The sequence below is a fragment of the Danio rerio genome, chromosome 8 (genome assembly GCF_049306965.1).
Source record: "Danio rerio strain Tuebingen ecotype United States chromosome 8, GRCz12tu, whole genome shotgun sequence".
Classification (NCBI taxonomy): Eukaryota; Metazoa; Chordata; class Actinopteri; order Cypriniformes; family Danionidae; genus Danio; species Danio rerio.
In genome coordinates this window covers 27266935-27285184 of record NC_133183.1, presented here as the reverse complement: position 1 = coordinate 27285184, position 18250 = coordinate 27266935, and the positions used below count along the sequence as shown (strand labels likewise).

The window sequence follows — 18250 nt, the reverse complement described above, 5'->3', positions numbered from 1 at the left end:
TAACTTCTTAATTGGCACAAATAAGCAGACATCTCTGTTCTCACAAGATTTTAAGCTTTCTCAGCCTTCCGACCGAATTCGTTCTTCTAAGATAATCTGGGAACACATTCAGTGCTGCGAATACATTGTAAAAGCCTGTTCTGCTTATCCAAATTACTTGATTAAACTATTTAAATTGAAACTCACCGGCAATGAATGATTTTGTCATTAGGCTAACAGTGAAAACAGTATAATATAGATTTCTCTGAATCTGTGAATATTTAATTTTAATTTTATTTGGGCTAGATTTTATTTTATTTAACTTATCACCCAGAAAGCAATAGCTGTCATTTTACCGTCTAGGTGAAGTATAGACCAGACCTAGTCTGGCTACATGTAACCCAATTTTAGCCCAAATAACCTTAAATTTAGTTGCATGTTGTTGTTTTTTTGCCAAATAAAGCTTATGATATGTATTATACTTCATCGTGTAAGCAAAGTCAATAACGTTTATGAGGTACCTGCAAGTAATAACTGTAGTTTCACTTTCTCGGTGAGGTATAGACGCAATCTAGTCCAGCTATGTCTAACCCATATAGCCCAAAAAACCCTAAAGTTGGTTACATGTATCTTTTTTAAATTATACTTTGTGATATGTATGATATTCCTTCAATTAAGGAAGTCAATAGCATTTTTAAGGTGTTTGGGTATTAAAAATATGTTATTTTCATAGCCTGAGCATAGCCTTGTTTGTGCGCTAAAGCATAGCGGAATGGGTTTTGAAGCACTTTACCCCAGACATAATTCATTATACCAAACGAAATTTGTTTCAAAAATATTTTTTTCTCCAAGAAAAATATACTAATTATTCTTTTGTTTGTGCCATCCACTGTGCAGGTGGATGATTTGTTTCACTCAGTGAAAATAAGGATTTATTAGTGCTTCACTATAATTGTTGTACCACAAACCTCTGTCATATTTGCTTTTTTTATATGCCATAATTTTGTCTTGAGCATCTGATTTTTCCTTGGTATTGATGTGCTTTCATTTTCTCCGTCTCACTCTCAGCAAGTTCAGGCATGGGATTGTGTAATAAGCAACTTATGGCTGGAAATAATACAACTAGATTTAAAAGAAAATATCCTAATATTAAAAAGCAATCATAAATTTAATCCTATTAAATGTCATAACAAATGTCATTAAATAATGTAGCCTATTTGTCAGCAAGCATCAGTGTTTATTGAGATTGAAATAAGATTTTAAAAAATTTAATTTAGATAAGAAATATTGTTGTAGCAACACTTGTGACGACTTTGGGTAAAACGCTTGCCGTAGACGTGACGGTATGACTGATCGTGAAGGAACTTGTAGTTTGGCACATTTGTTACCCATGACAAGTCAAGATTTTATCAAGACAAAGTCGCATAATCTGACATAGTGACTTTTGTAACCGACAATAAAAATTGTGTGATCTGACCAGGGCTTTATGTGTTTGGTAAGCTTTTTTTTCAGATGTGTTTTAATGTAAAGTGGAACTACTTGCAGAATTTATGTTTTTTTTATGTTTTTTTATGAAGTGATGATGGCTTCAACTGATCATTCAACATAAATATGATTTCTTTTCAGTAAATACTGTATGTAGTTGTGTGTTGTTCATTTTAAAAAAAATTTAAAATTCGTAAAAATAAAGTACACTAAACATGCTATAGAATACAGTATATATTATGAAGAATTTTTACACTATTAAATCATCTTTATTCTATTGTTTTTTTTTTAAAACACCAAAAACTAAATTGTAAATGACAAAGAGATATTTTAGATATTTTTACCTGATTAAAAATCATACATTTCAATAATCAACATTTACATTTTAATAAATAACAGTGAGAAATTTAACGAAGTACACTACATAGCGCAAAAATAATATTTTATGTTTTCTTTATACAGTGTATTATAATAATTATAATTATAATGTAATATTATGACTTAATATTATTATTATTTGTTATCTATTACTATTGGTAAACAAGCAAATGGTTAAATAATTGTCAATTACATATTTTTTAAATGAATGTTGTTACCTGATTAGCATAATCTTTGTGCTTAGTATTAAAATGCAAAAAAAAAATTAATGAGAGGTTTCAGGTATTGTTTCTATCACTGATTGAATAAACGTAATTAGTGTGGTCTCGGGATGATTTATTTGTTTCCTTTGCTTTTTTTATTTGTCTTCTGCTCTTGGTTGTGTCTGCTGTGCAGTCGTAAGCCCAGCGTAAAAGAGAAAGGCAGTCCCTCTAAGAGCACCGGGGGGAAAGAAGCCAGAACCGATGGAGTCAAAGAGAGTCCCAGCAAAGTGACCAAGAGCCTGAGCTTCACAGACCGCAACAAAGCCAAACACGCTTTCAAAATGAAAGATGGAGCTTCTCGCCAGAACTCTGAAGGTCAGACTGTGTTGACAAACACACACATACACAGAAAACAATTGAGATGCATACACTGTTATTCAGTTCTTGCATAAACATGCATATGCACACACTTGCTCTGCATAGGTTTCTTAGTCTTACTTTTTGAATTTAAACACCTAGCTTAGGGTAGTTTGTAATTCTCTGGCACGGAATCAGATGCATTACTGAATTGCTTATGCTGTAGCTGTAGCACAAAAAAGGTGCCAGTGACACGTCATTCATTGCAATTCACAAGATGGCAGGTGTGTCTTTCTATTTCAAGAAACGGCCTGAAAAGACTGATTTGTATTTCATGCACTTTTCAGTTGCAGTAGCTGTGGTTTGCATCTTTTCTTTTATAGCTATATTAATATGAGCAGGTGTATAATAACATTAGATGCTCGATCTCCACTAAATACTGTATAATTTATGATAAAAATGCTTTTGGGGATTTACTAAAAATGATCTAAATTGCTGATAATTCATCTGCATTTGCATATTTCACCAGAACTTGAAAATTTGCTGTTAACTCATTCATGCTCCACTCATCCTAGATTTAGGTGACTTTTTTTCTTCAGTTGAACATTAAGAAAGATTTTTTAGGTGAAACTAAAGCTGTGATTTATTAAATGCTGTTTCAGCAAAACATACGTACGGGCAGAGGTGAATGAATCTCTGTGGTTCCTGATGCTATATTGGGGTCTAATGAAGTGAAATGATCATCTTGTGCAAGAAACTGAACATTATTTACAACATTATTATTACCAGAATCTCAGATGTGTGGCCTGGAGTCTTGTCTGGTTTGTGAATGAATCATTCTTTTGAATTGGTTCTTTTTAGTTAATTGGATGAACACATTCATCAAACTGACTGAACCATCTTGAGCAAACACAGATCTACCAGTTCCCTTTTGCTGCGGCTGTGAATAAAAGTAATAATGTTGTAAATACCTTTACAGTACAGTAAATACTTTTATTTTGCTTAAGGCCTCAATCTCTTACCATGAGCCACAGGTATTCATTTGTGTTTTGCCCGTTTTCTTCACTCTCAAATTATTGGTATCAAGTGGCTTGCATTTTGTGAATCACCAAAGAGCACAATTAAAGCAAAAAATATGTTTTTAAATGTTTTACTAAAGAAAAATTACCTCATACAGTATATGCTTCTTTGCAAAGAAGAGTAATCCACAGAATCTAATATATGACAATATATGCAAATTACATATGACACATAAGTTCATATTTGAATTTGTAATATATATAAAATATTATACATTCAACATATATGTAAAAATATTATTGATATATATATATATATATATATATATATATATATATATATATATATATATATATATATATATATATATATATATATATATATATATATTATACATCTATTGGAATTACAAATAAACACACACATGTTCTAGCATAGCTATAATTTTATATGTGCCCAGATACAGCTATACACACTCATCGGCCACTTTATTAGGTACATCTTACAAGTACCTGGTTGGACCCCCTTTTGCCTTTAGAACTGACTTCTGCATAGATTCAGTTTTGGTCCCTTTTGACATGATAGCATCACACAATTACTGGTGATTTGTCGGCTGCACATCCATGATGCGAGTCTCCCATTCCACCACATCCCAAAGGTGCTCTATTGTATTGAGTCCTGAAGATTGTGGAGGCCATTTGAGTACATTAAACATGTTGACATGCTCAAGAAACCAATCTGAGATGATTCACGCTTTATGATATGGCACGTTATCCTAATGGAAGTAGCCATCAGAAGATGGGTACACTGTGGTCATAATGTGATGGACATGGTCAGTACCAACACTTAGTTAATGTAGGCTGTGGTATTGACACAATGCTCAATTGGTAATAATGGGCCAAAAGTGTGCCAAGAAAATACCCCCTAATGCACCATTACACCAGAACCTTCAGCCTAAACAGATGATACAAGACAGGATGGATCTACTCTTTCATGTTGTTGCTCCCAAATTCTGACCTTACTATCTGAATGTTGCAGCAGAAATCAAGAGTCTTCAGACCAGGCAACATTTTCCCAATCTTTTATTGTCCATTTTTGGTGAGCCTCTGCGAACTGTAGCCTCAGTTTCCTGTTCTTAGCTGACAGGAGTGGCACCCGCAGTGGTCTTCTGCTACTGTAGCACCTCAAGGTTTGAAGTGTTGTGCATTCAGAGATGCTCTTCTGCGTACCTCGGTTGTGCCTCTGACCTTAGGCATCAAAAAGGCATTTGTGCCCACAGAACTGCCGCTCACTGGATATATTCTCTTTTTCCGACTTTTCTCTGTAAACCCTAGAGATGGTTGTGCGTGAAAAGTCCAGTAGATCAGCAGTTTTCGCAATCCTCTGACCAGCCTGTCTGGCACCAAAAACCATGCCAGATTCAAAGTCATTTAAAAATCAACTTTCTTCCAGCAGATTGTCTTGACCATGTCTACATGCCTAAATGCGTTGAGTTTCTGCATAGTATATATATTACAAATTATATAAAATTATAGCTAATATGCTTGAACACATATGTATATATTTGTAATTCCAGTGGTTGAAGAAAGTATATTTGATATATATAATACTTCAAAATATATGTTAAATGTATGACATTATTTATACAAAACCTTATATAAATATTAAATTTAAAAATATGTAAAATATGCAACATGTATTTGAAATATTGGACAAATGGTCAATTGCAAAACTAAATGTTGCATATATGACATATTTTGTTTTTAAAACTTTTATGTCATACAGTATGTGAAGTTAGCATATATTTACATGTATCAGATTTCAATATGGGAAACAGGATTATCAGTGGTTACTGGATGAGATATAGTTTTTCCTGCTATCAAATACAGCGCAGCTTAGTGAATTTGCTCCTTTGGGTTTTTCCCATCACTTTTATGCTCTTGGCATAGCTTTGCAGTGCTCAAAATTCAAAATACATATATAAAAATGGATCCATTTTATGTGTCTCACTACCTGCGCACTCATCGGTTTCTCTCTCATTTCTCTCTACTGGAAAAAAAATAAAGTGCTGATTGAGTTGCAAGACGAGGACTTCGCCATGAAGAGATCTCCAGGTTAGGCCATGATCCAGAAATATGATCCAAAAAGCACAGAGATGACAGGGCAGTTTCTCTCAGAAGTAGAGTATATTTAATAAGCGTGGTGCAAAGATGACTGATCTCACAGAGACACCTGACAGAAAAGACAAGATGTCACGTTTGATAACACAAACAACAGCATCACAGAGCTCAGCTGAGAGGATTCATGTAAAGAAATGATACACAGTGTCACTACAGCATAAGAAATATACAAAATAGATTACTCTTCCAGTGTCATACACTGTTTTGTGGCCTTTCTATGAAATACAAAAGGGCACTAAATTAGTGGCTAACTAATCTTACTCTTTAACTTATGGAATTTTTGCAATCTTTTATATAAATTGTTTAAAATTTATGTCAACTTAGACTCATTTTGAAAACGTAGCCCTATATACATTTCTGGAGATCATGAATTATGCAGCCAGAAGTATGTATGGCTGCATTGGGTCTTTAAAATGAGTGCTGTGGGGCATTAATATGCTGTTCCTCTTCACACTTACCAGCTGACCGTATACCTCCGTATGGATGGCTTTCCTGCTGTTACCAGTTTGCCCAGTTAGCTCGCCATGTATGCCAGCGGACTTGAGACACAGAAATGAGTTGACCATGATGACGGGGTTCAAGTCAGACGAAAAACCGTTCCAGAAAGCGGGTAAGACAGAAGCCAAAAAATTAAATAAACAAGTAAATAACAGAGAGAGAATGGGGTAAAATTTGAAAACGTTGTAAAAATCAGGCAAGGGCTTTTCTTTTTCTGGATTGCTTTTTAAAACTGTCGGTTGGCTTTAGGGAAGTGGGTGGGCTGGTCCATCTGTGCTTTTGAAAACACTATTGGTTGGGTTTATGGAAGGAGGAGGGTGAGTCAGTTAGTCAGTCAACAACGGCCTCTGGTGGATTTATAATAAAACAGCAGGTACAAATGGCACTCGCGAGAGAAATTTAAGAACTGAAAAAGCTTACATAGCGGCCTTTAGTGGATTCACAAAAATTGCAAAAAAAAGAAATATAGCTCCTGGGACGTATTTGTCGCTCTCCAGAAATGTATATACATTTTCAGAATGAGTCTGGGTTGAATATTGTAATTATCATCTGGCCTAAATGCAGAAAAATATTATTCAATCGGTGCTCTAATTTTGAGAAATTCCATTTTTGTTATAAAAAATTGTTTTGAATAATATTTTATGAATTTAAATAGGTTTTATTCTTTAAAAAACTGAATGTAAATTGTTTCAAAATTTACTTTTTTCCCTGTAATGAACAGTATAACAGGACAGATTATGAACAGCATTTTTTTCTACAGTGTTTTCTGCAACTCAGACTCATTCTGAAAACGTATCCCTATATACATATCAGAGAGAGCAAAATATGTCCCAGGAGCTATGTTTTTTGCAGTTTTTGTTTTCGCAAATTCGCAAGGCCACTGTGTATGCTTTTTCAGATCTCAAATTTTTCTTGCGAGTGCCATTCGTGCCTGCTGTTTTCACGTAAATCCACCACAGGCCGCTGTCGACTGACTGACTTACTGACTGATCAACTGACCAATCCCCCCCCCACCCTCCTCCTTCCCTAAACCCAACCGCAGTGTTTTAAAAAGCAATCCAGAAAAAGAAAAGCCCCCTGATTTTTACCATGTTTTCAGATTTTACCACATTTTCACCCTGTTATTTGCTTTATTTTATTTTTTAGCTTTTCTTACCAGCTTTCTGGAACCGTTCTTCACCAGACTTGCACTGCGTTGTCGCGGTCAACTCCACTCCATGTCTCAAGTTCGTCGACATTTGTGTCAAGCTACAGGACAAACTGGTCACAGCAGAAAAGCCGCCCATACAGAGATAAGCGGTCAGCTGGTAAGCAAAAAAAGGAACTGCGTCATACCGCCTCGTAGTGTTTGTTTAAAAGATCGAAGCTCTGGCTACAAAATTCGCAATCTCCAGAATTGTAATAGGGCTACGTTTTTAGAATGAGCCTTTGTTGGTTTTCTGAGGTAAGCTTCTTTTTAAACAAACAATTTTCTGTCCGGTTTTTGATATTTTCTTTGAACGATTTTAAAAGTAAACCCATACGAATATGATTGAAGAACAGTTTAGCATAATGAATAATAGATGGATGCTGCTGTGTACACTAGAAACCGTATAGGTCATTAACATCAACAACCCACTAATGCAACAAATAAAGCAATCATGACACATGGTAAAAACATTATCATGCTAAATGAAACAAAAATCCATTTTGAGTTCATTTGTGAGGTAAAAGTGTTCATGGAAAGTGCTTTATAATGAAGTATAAGCTATCTCCACCACTCATAATGTAAACAAACTCCTAATATGTTCAAAACCATGTGTTATACAGTTGCATGGTTTAAATCATTATCACCGTTGACCATATCTCTCTCATCTCTCTCTCTTTCTCTATTTCTTTCTCTTTCTATCTTTCACATTTGATCTCTTTTTCTCTTCACATCCTGGCAGCGATTGAGGGCTTAATCAGTAAGACAAATTACGTTGTCTGGGGCTGCATCTCTTTAGCACTAGTCCTGAAAAAAATCTCAACACCAGTCTGCTAAAGAAGCACTGTGCATGAATTAAAAATGGCTCCTTAATTACCGAGCTGCAGCATTTATTCACAGATCTGCCCATCATCCAACACTCTCTGTCATGAACGCTTGGCTGAAAGTTTCATCTCACTCGAAGCATCACACTAAATATCAATTTCTTCCCTGATGCTTGGAGTTTTTACAGCGGCTATATTAGCCACATCGGTCACCCATGTGACGGTGAAAAGCGAAAGTCCAGCAAAACAAAACGTTACTCATTTTTCTCATGCTCATCCCATGACAGAATGTGTTCCATGAAGGTGTTAATGAAACACTCGACAGCTCACACTTTCCATTAAATAGCCTAGCCCTGCACTAACCTGCATGGAGGAATTTCTCAGCTTACAAAGGAAACAGGGTTGTTTCCAGAAATGTGCCTTTTTTGACCAGCTGGTTTTGTCATTTGAATAGGATATGCTTTTTCTGGCTGTCATATCCTCATTCATATGGCATAAGGATGATACATGTTGTACTAATACATCAGCTTTTTGCTCTAGCCGTACTGTTTTATTATTATTTATTTTTTCATAGGGGTTTGAAATTTGCTGCATTGATTTGTTAGGTGCACTAAGTTTTCTTAGACTAGCAGGTTCTGGTAAGTGCTTCATGCATGATTTAATTCAGCTCAAACGTTAAAGCATGTCAATTGAAACAAATAGCATCTTTTGCTTACAAGTGATCAAGAGATTATGAGGGCTGTCAGTTTCACGGGTGCAGACATTTAACCGTGCGCAACTGCATATTGTCTCATTTTTTTCTTCTTTTGAACTGTAGAGTAAATTCATTTTTAAAATCAAAGTATGATGAAAAAAGCAGGGTCCTCTCATTTTTAAAAACTGTCATCATTGAAGCCTAAACTATACTTCAGTTTTTAAAGTCTCTATAAAATGAGATTGTCCTCGACCCCATGGTCCTACAGTGCATGATTTAGTCCTTTGAGAATTGAACAGATTGTTGAAAGATGAATGTTGCTAACAAAATGAAGGATGATTAACAAACGGACAAATTCATCCATTCGGAGTAGGAATGAAACACCCAATGATATGCCTACCCTAAAGGAATTCCATGTGATCAGGAAGTAATGAAAGTCATTTTAACATTGTAAAAAAAAAAAAAAAAAACTCAAATTTTAAGGCAGCAAACTTCAGGACATTTATTTGTTTACTCAACCTAAATTGAGTCATGTAACTGTTGAAAGTTGAGTCAACTCAAAAATGTCTTAAACTTTGTTGCCTTCAAATTTTAAGTTGAGTCAACTTTGTTTTTTTTACAAGGTTATGGCATTAGATTAAAGTTTATGATGGCAAAATATTGGGGTGACGCAGTGGCACAGTAGGTAGTGCTGTCTCCTCACAGCAAGAAGGTCGCTGGTTCGAGCCTCACTTGGGTCATTTGGTGTTTCTGTGTGGAGTTTGCATGTTCTCCCTACGTTCATGTGGGTTTCCTCCGGGTTCTTCGGTTTCCCCCACAGTCCAAAGACATGCGGTACAGGTTAATTGGGTAGGCTAAATTGTCCGTAGTGTATGAGTGTGTGTGGATGTTTTCCAGATATGGGTTGCGGCTGGAAGGGCATCAGCTGCGTAAAAACTTGCTGGATACGTTGGTGGGTCATTCCGCTGTGGCGGCCTTGGATTAATAAAGGGATTAAGCCGAAAAGAAAATGAATTAATGAATGGTAAAATTTAACGATTTTGTACAAAATAATGAAGTACACATACATTGTTTATTACAAGAACCACTATATATATATATACATGTGTATACATGTGTATATAAATCTAAGAAGTGTACATTTTGATTTCATGGTAACTTTTAGTGCACGTGCAATGATTTTAAATTGTTTTTGCACTACTCAGTTTGTCCACATGGTGTCAAAGGTGAAACAATTTGTTGATTCAATGTAGGAAATGAGGAGATGGAACAAAAAACAATTTTATTGACGAGGTGTCATGTGAGGGAGTTTAAAGATATACCCAAGTCTAAATTAAGCAAGTACAAAGAGTGCATTTTACATGACAAAAGTGCACAGTTGCAGATGTGTAGACACTGCCCCTGCTGAAAAATACAGCATACAGTATTCTAGTAAACAAAGTTTGGATGCTGGTATGCTGGTCTCAATTCTGGATGCTCTTTACTCTGGTCTAAGACCAGCAATGAAACCTTCATCAAAACATACTTTACCAGCTACAAATGTTTTTTTCAGCAGGGTGCAGACGTAATACACATGTGCTTGACATAACCATTTTTATATATATTCCCGTTTTTGCAGTTTAAACTGAGACAATAAAATGTGCGATTGAAGTCTGAACACTTTTTTTCAGGCCCCCTAAAAAAACAATAGTCATGTTAATGGGCAAAACTCATAAAAGAGTGAAATTGTTGTCATGTAAGTGTAACCAATGAAATTTCTTTTGGTTGTCATGTTTTAGATAAAAACTTACTAGCACGCAAAAGAGTATCCTTTAAAGATTGAGCGTGTGACTTTAAAAAGTGGAGTATACTTTGGGCTTTTTCGAACAATTTTCAGATGGGTTTTACTCTAGAAATATCACACAAGCAACTATTGAAGTGAATTACAGCATAACTGTGCACACAGGATCAGCTCTACAGCTGAAATACAGTCATGCTGATATTCAGAAGTGTGCAAGTGTGATATTGATTTTATACAACAGTTCTGTAAAAATAAACAGAGGCTGGCATGGAAAACAGTGGCCGCAGATGGACAGATTGAGACTAACATTGACAAGTCTCTGTGCTGTAAATATCACTATTGGCCAATCAAATTGAAGGACTGGAACTAACTGTTGTATAATGTGAAGTAGCTTTAGCAGTTAATGGAGCATGTCTGCCATGGCAGATGTTTCCTGCAATCGTTCATCTTGCCAAAGGGCTGTTCTTCATTAACATTAGGACTCTTTACATTGGGAGCAGCCTGTGCTTTTGTGTGTTGTAGAGGCAAGTCTTCCAGAAGATTTGGGAGATGACAGAGGTTATAACTGTGAATTTCTGCCACATCTGTCACCCGGACTCAAGGTCACCATCAGATCAATCTGGTAAGAGGCACCAATACAGCCATTTGAAAGCTTAAGGGTGTAAATATTTGCTTACCAATTGTAGTATTGAGCTACCTCTGTAATTGTTATCTTTTATTTATATTTTTAAAATAAAAAAGGTTTAGTAACTTAATGTGCTTCTATATGTCCATACAGTATTGTTTATTTATAGTTATTTTAGTACGTCAAGTAAACTAAATAAAAAAGAGAAATATTTCCTTAGGAGTTAGACAGAATAAAAGTTGATTGCATATTTTATTTTAGTTAACATTGGTTTATTTCAAGTAACAGACAGTGTTTTAGTTTTATAGTTTAAGTTTTAGAGTTACTTAAAAGACTTTTTGAAATGATAACATTTAATTATTAGATATAAATAATTTTAATGTGTAACATAAAATAACATTAACATTAAAATTAGCACAACTTAATTAACTTAACAACATTCTTAATTTGCTAAAATTGTTTTTGCAAATTCTTAATTTTAGCAAATTAAGAATGCTAAAATTAATATAAAATATTTCATTTTCAAAACACATAACATTTTAAAAATATTTGAGAACGCTGATTGATTTAACTAATGGGTCAGGCCTGTAGCCAGCCTGGTGAAAGAGGTGGTTCTTTTTTTTCTCAAAAAGTGGACTTTTTATGCAGTTCTTCACCTCATTTTCTATTTATTTCTGAGGTATTAATACTACATGTTAGTGACATTTTACGCTTGTCGGATGGTCATCATAACCACACTTTTTGACGTACCAAAAGTATTTCCTAAAGATTTACAATAAAGCAATATAAAAAGATCCTGTAAAAATATCTGTTGAAGTCTGTGGCCTATTATAATTCATTATGCAAATAACGGTTAACAGTTCATTTAGAATTTGGATTGATAAAATCCAAATTTGTATGATAAAAATTTCAAACATAAAAATAATTATTATAATAATGTAGACCTTTAAGATTTTTTTAGCCTTTCTAATAAAAAAGTATGCTTGAAGATTCATGAATAACAACAATAGCCAAATTAGAATTCAAATTCATTTTAACATAGGCCGCTTTTGATTCTTCACACCTTTTTATTACTCATTTTTTGATTTAAGAATAAGGTCTAAGATTTTGAATAAAAGTTACTTGTAAAATTTAACAGTACGTTAGCAAAAGATGACTTATCTTACATCAGGTAGCATGTTTTCTTGCACACTGGATGTTCGACTCATAGTAACTGTAATTAGCTGATTAGCTAAATCATACTAAAGCGACAGCCAACAGAGGACTCCGCTTAGTTTTATAACCTTTTTCAATTAAATATTTTCACTATTTATGATGGCACAGCAAAATAGGCAAAAAGAGCTCATGTATGGGATAAGTTCTGGACCTTTGTTAGTAAGGGATGGGTCTGTCAAACCACCCGAACCCCTGGCTACGGGCCTGTGGGACATACAGTTGTTCATTAAATTCAATGTAATTCTGTAACTACATGTTACACCGTAATGAAAGATGTCATATTGTCTTTTACCAGTGTAATGCGGTTCCTGTTGTCTAAGAGGAGATTTAAAGAGAGCCTCAGACCCTACGACGTGATGGATGTGATAGAGCAGTATTCAGCAGGACATCTGGACATGCTGTCCCGTATCAAAAACCTTCAGTCCAGGCAAGAATAACTTTTTTTTTAACAAAAAACAAACAAAAAAACAAAACAGTGACCCATTACCAATAACACGATTCTCCTGCTTCTCTAGTCAGTCAGTATTGACCAGAACTATTAGCTGCGCCCTCTGTTGGTCAATGTTCTGTATTGCAGGATGAAATACTTTCAACACTGCTTGATCCAAATCACATTCACAGTGGTTTTTTTGTGTTGTGTTGTTTTGTTTTGTTTTTATTTTGTGTGTGTGTGTGTGTGTCACATCGAAAATGATTTGAATTCAGATTCACTTCTTTTCTCTCATATATGTTGTGAAATAACATCCACACATATACCGATATATTTCAACAGCAACAGCCATCTCTATCATACATGTAAACATGAAGCACTGTTCCTAGGAGTGGGTGAGAACAGACATGTATGGGATATATTTCTCGTTGTTTGTTTGTGGACGGTCCTCCTCGTGGGTTCAGGCGGTGGTCTCCATGTGTTGCTTGATGATGCTTGGTCTCCATGTTCTCTCTGTGTGCTTTGCCAGGATAGATTTGATTGTGGGTCCCCCTCCCCCCTCGACCCCTCGCCACAAGAAGTACGTAAACATTCACCAATGGCCTTCCCAGACTCGATGGCTTTATTATTGGACAGCATTGCAGTATAAATGTTCTTCTGTGTAGTGATACGGAACTGTGTAGAGGTCAAGACTTGCCTTGCATTTTAAAACGTTCAATCAGAATCAGGCATTCTTCAGCCCTGTAGTGTAATTATACACTTTTTTTCTGAGTTAAGGTTATCAAAGGTGTTTTTTTTTATTATATAATTAGTCAGAATATATAAGTTAATGCTGTGCAATAATACTATGCACCGTGCAGCCTGCTTGCTGGGGGACTGATGCCATTGTGCATGTTGTTCTGGGGTTTAAAATGAGAGAATAGCTGAAATGTAGAGTGTGTAAAACACAAAGCATCATAAGGCATGGAACCAGGTGATAGTTTTAATTGATTTTTTATTTATTTCCCCACGCTATTTATTATAGGGGTCAAATTACGTGCCTTTACATCTGACAGTCAGTGTTGTGGAAGCTAAAGTGGTGACTGTTTATTCTAAATACAAATATTTGATCATATTAATATGGTATCTGCAGAAGCATGCTAATAGGACTTTTAATTTGCCAGTAACCTGGGTTAACTGCTTCCGGTAAACTAAATGCCATTGCAAAATCTGTGTGTTTAAAGTCTGTCTTCTTTAAAATTCAGCAATCTCCACTGGCTGAGTTATATCTGATTTAACTTGGTTGTTAGATTGTACAAGAAGTACTGCAATAAATTACACCCCCCCCCCCCCCCCCCCTCGCCATGTCTTTATAATATGAGCATTTATTTTACCCCGGTATATTCAATGAAGCTTCTGCGCTAGCCTGCCGATTCTGACGGGCGTGTGCGAGTAAACAGCTTTTTGTCTCATTTTACGCTTGAGCAACTAAATGAATGCCAGTGTCTATTTAACTGAATGTATTTTAATTACATTACAACATCGATGCAGTAAAAGGAACCGTATAAAATGGAAAAAAAACTCACAATAACGGGTCACCGGATGTTTATCAGTATGGGAACAACACTAGCTCGTGATATATCCTAATATTATTTTGATTTAGACTTAGTTTTTTTAATGAATATGTAGTTACAAAACACTGTAACTGTGTCAATGTCCCACTTCTCCTATCATGTTTTAGTAATCATCCTTAATTAGATATCCTTAGAAAGCTTAAAACTTCAAAATATATCATGCGAAAACTGTGATTTATATGATCTTACATTTCATTACCATGTAAAACCTACATTTTGTGTGGCTTTTACAAAGCTTCTTACCGTTGTAGGCAGTGTCAAGTTTCATATTACAAAATAAGGTACATTATTTTACAAATCAAATATTATTTGAATCTTGACCGCAAACATTTTGTTGGAGAGTTCTGACAGGGAAGGCTTCCGATTTGGCGGCTGTTTTGGGACATGCATTTGTGGTTTTGAGTGTCATCCGCTGGCTGTTTGGTATTAAGAATAAACAAAATTAATTGATTTCTTAGATTTGATTTTATATCAGTTTTAGACAAAAAAAATGTCTAATACACTTTCGTAAAATAAACCTAAACATCAGTAACTTTTTTACATTTTAATATAATTTACATCAAGTGCTGAGTGTTTTTTTATAAAGAAGAGACCAACCTTGGGTCAAATTTCAAAGCACTCAGGAATTACAAATTGTAAAATTACAAAATTGCTAAATTTAAGTGAAGAACTTTAAATGTGTCTCCACAAGAGGTGCTATAAGCAATTTCAGGTAACACTTTACAATAACAGTACATGAATTATGATGTATTAATATGTAAATTAAACATTGCTTTATTATGGACTAATGATGAGTCAATGCATGCGCTAATCATAAACTCACATGAGTCACAAGATTTCTTGTGTGAATAATGGCTACCTTAATTACATGTTAGTACATGCTTGATTATTAATTAATGTATTAATCACAGCATTAGTTTATGCTTAATCAAACCATCATGAACTCATGATAATGTCTAAGTATGTTGTGACTTCACTTGAGGAGCACCTCATCATTACCCATTCTTAATTACTCATGAACTCCTTTTTGAACGTCCGTCTAGTGTGTTTACACTGAATAACAATAGTAAAGTCAAGTGTTCTGTCAACATCAAAAGTTTAAACACAGGAGAGGTTAAGGATGAGTTAATGATGATGAGCCCCTCCAAGTTAAGTCATGACATAATTACACATTAACAGCTTATGTTGATTACATTTAGCTTAAACTTAAACGTTAATTAATACATTAATTAACAACATACTAACAGGTAATTAAATTAGCCATTGTTTTCTCATGAACTCTTGTGACTCATATTAAAATTAGTTCATGATTAGCGCACAACTTAACTCATCATTAATTTATAATAAAGTAATGTTTAGATTATATATTAATACTTCATTATTCATGTACTGTTTTTGTAAATGTTAGGGTTAGGGTTAGGGTTACATTTCTTATGTAGATGTAATGATCCGTGTCATGAAGAAAAACAGGTCTGTGGACACAAAGGATATTGCAAAGAATCCAGGGTGTGGTTCTACTAAACAGCATAATTATTTTTTTCCAGTACATGTTAAATGTAGTTGATAAAGTTTAATTAGGGAGTTTCTTGTTCTTAAATGTATGCTTGTGTTGATAAAAGGCTAATGCTCAGAAGTATTTAAAATTAACACCTAACTGATAATAGTATTAACACATATTAGCTGAAGTATAAGCTCTTTTAACTTATAACCTGTTGTACCTTGTTTTCAAACCATGCACTATGGTAAAATCATTTTGAGACATTTAGTTAACTGTTTTTTTCAGTATGGAAATTCTAGTGAATCATTCTAGTTAAATCAATTTGTCAAGTAAATCATTTAATAAGTGGAAAAAAATAAATAAATAAATGATGGAAAATATGTGACACTTCCTACATTTATGTCAAAATACAAAAACATACATATTTCACTGAAGTCGTAGTTGGTCAAATTAACACTAGAGCAAGATTATGCTCTTAAAATACACATTATGATTACAGATTACTGATTAATAAAGCCAAAAATATGTGTGTATGTTTTCTTTTAACCTATTTTGAATAACTTCCCAACACTGCTGTCAGTAACTGTGCCAAAAGACACTGAGTGGTTTTTTTCACTGCAGTAGTGTGAGCTGCAGCATATCTTGTTTGAGATGCTCATCTTTCCAACAAGAGCTTTTTGATGTCCTGAATCCTTGATGAATGCATGCTAATTACCGACTTTCCTGTATGGCACTCAGCATGCAGTATCGCATATGTTCACTTCCAGCCAATCATCTTTTTTTTGTGTTCCCTATTATTTCAACCCTGCTGTCCGATGTTTGCATTCGCATGTTCAAGTCCTCCTTCATAAAGCTAATTTCTGTTAACTTGACAAGGTACAGTGCACAGTTAACCACTGAATCTCAGTGTGGATGAGGGTGTATTGACTATGTGTCGAAGTGATGGTCTATTGGATCATTAGAGTGGATCAGATTGTGGGAAAAGGAGCCAGTGCAGGAGAAAAGGACAAACCCAAAAGTGACACAGAGGTGCCTGAGGACCCAAGCATGATGGGACGTCTAAACAAGATGGAGAAAGAGGTGAAGTAATTGGGCCAGACACACACACACTGTCAGTGTTTGTGTTTGGGACTGCATTTACTTGTACTGTTTATATAAGTCTTGAAATGTGTTGAATTTGTGTTAAACCCACATAGTGATGAGTATTTTGTTTGTTTTGGTTGTCATTTAGTTACAAATGTAGCACTTTGGTTTGTAAGAACACTTTTGTAATCACAGTGTGTGCAGATTTTTAGCTTTTTTTCTACTAAATATTGGTTCAGTATTAAAGGTTTTTGGACATTAAAGTCATTTACAACTTTAATGTCCAAAACAGCAACTTTTTTACAGATTTGAAATGGCAAAAGTTGATGAGAAATTTTGAATCTCAATCAATCAATCAATTGAAGTTTCCATGCCTTAGTAAAGAAGAGATCATTTGAGGTCCGCATAGACCACAAAACAGGGTATCTGCTTTATCTGTGTTTCTGTAAGTTACCAAAACCACACTAGAAAACCGTAAGAACACATCAGACACATACTGTATGTGTAGCACAATCTATCTTTCCAAATACATAACAGGGCTTTGGTGAATATACAGTTCACCAATGAGCCGTAAAAATACCAACCCAGGCTAATTGGAAATACGCACCACTGTTACACATTTCCAATGCCTGGGCTGAAATTTATTTGTGATTTTGGGTTTTGAATGTGGTTGTCTTTCCAATAAGTAACTGAAATGTAAGTGAATGTACACTACTGCTGTTACATCCACCTGAGCTTTATTGATATCCCAGTCTTAATACCTAGGGTTTCATATGGTGTTAGCCCATACTTTGCAGCTATAACAACTTTGACTGTTCTGTAAAGCCTTTCCTGTAGGTTTAAGAGTGTGTTTATGATGACAATAGAATCACATTTGTGAGGTCAGGAACTAAGGACAGGAATGCCTGACTCACAGTCTCTGCTTTAATTTATCCAAAAAGTGCTTAATCGGGTTGAGGTCAGGACTGTTTGCAGACCTGTCAAGTTCCTCCACTTCAGACGTGCTTATCCATGTATTTTTCCTGTACAGTCATGTTGGAACAGGAAGTGGACCTCCCCAAACTGTTTTAAACAAAGTTGGGAACATAAATTGTCCAAAATGTCTTGGTTTGCTGAAGCTTTAAGTTTCTTTCACTGGAACTAAGAGGCCAAGCCCAATCCCAATCCCTGAAAAGCAACCCCACACCATAATCTCCCCTCGA

The 18250-nt window shown here is 35.0% G+C and overlaps 1 protein-coding gene across 15 annotated transcripts in view; it reads left to right on the top strand.

The window, feature by feature from the left end:
* kcnq2a (potassium voltage-gated channel, KQT-like subfamily, member 2a) overlaps positions 1 to 18250 on the top strand; it is a 55451-nt gene that overhangs the window by 34532 nt on the left and 2669 nt on the right. For 3 of the 15 annotated variants that reach the window (XM_073909019.1, XM_073909015.1, XM_073909026.1), the window contains 5 exons: positions 2239 to 2420; positions 11107 to 11206; positions 12720 to 12851; positions 13384 to 13434; positions 16928 to 17045. In XM_073909019.1, the coding sequence (XP_073765120.1) occupies positions 2239 to 2420; positions 11107 to 11206; positions 12720 to 12851; positions 13384 to 13434; positions 16928 to 17045 (583 nt within the window). Of the gene's footprint in view, positions 1 to 2238; positions 2421 to 5488; positions 5537 to 8028; positions 9257 to 11106; positions 11207 to 12719; positions 12852 to 13383; positions 13435 to 16927; positions 17046 to 18250 lie in introns of those variants that run through there. The other 12 variants (XM_073909017.1, XM_073909014.1, XM_073909020.1 and 9 more) reach the window with 7 other exon arrangements.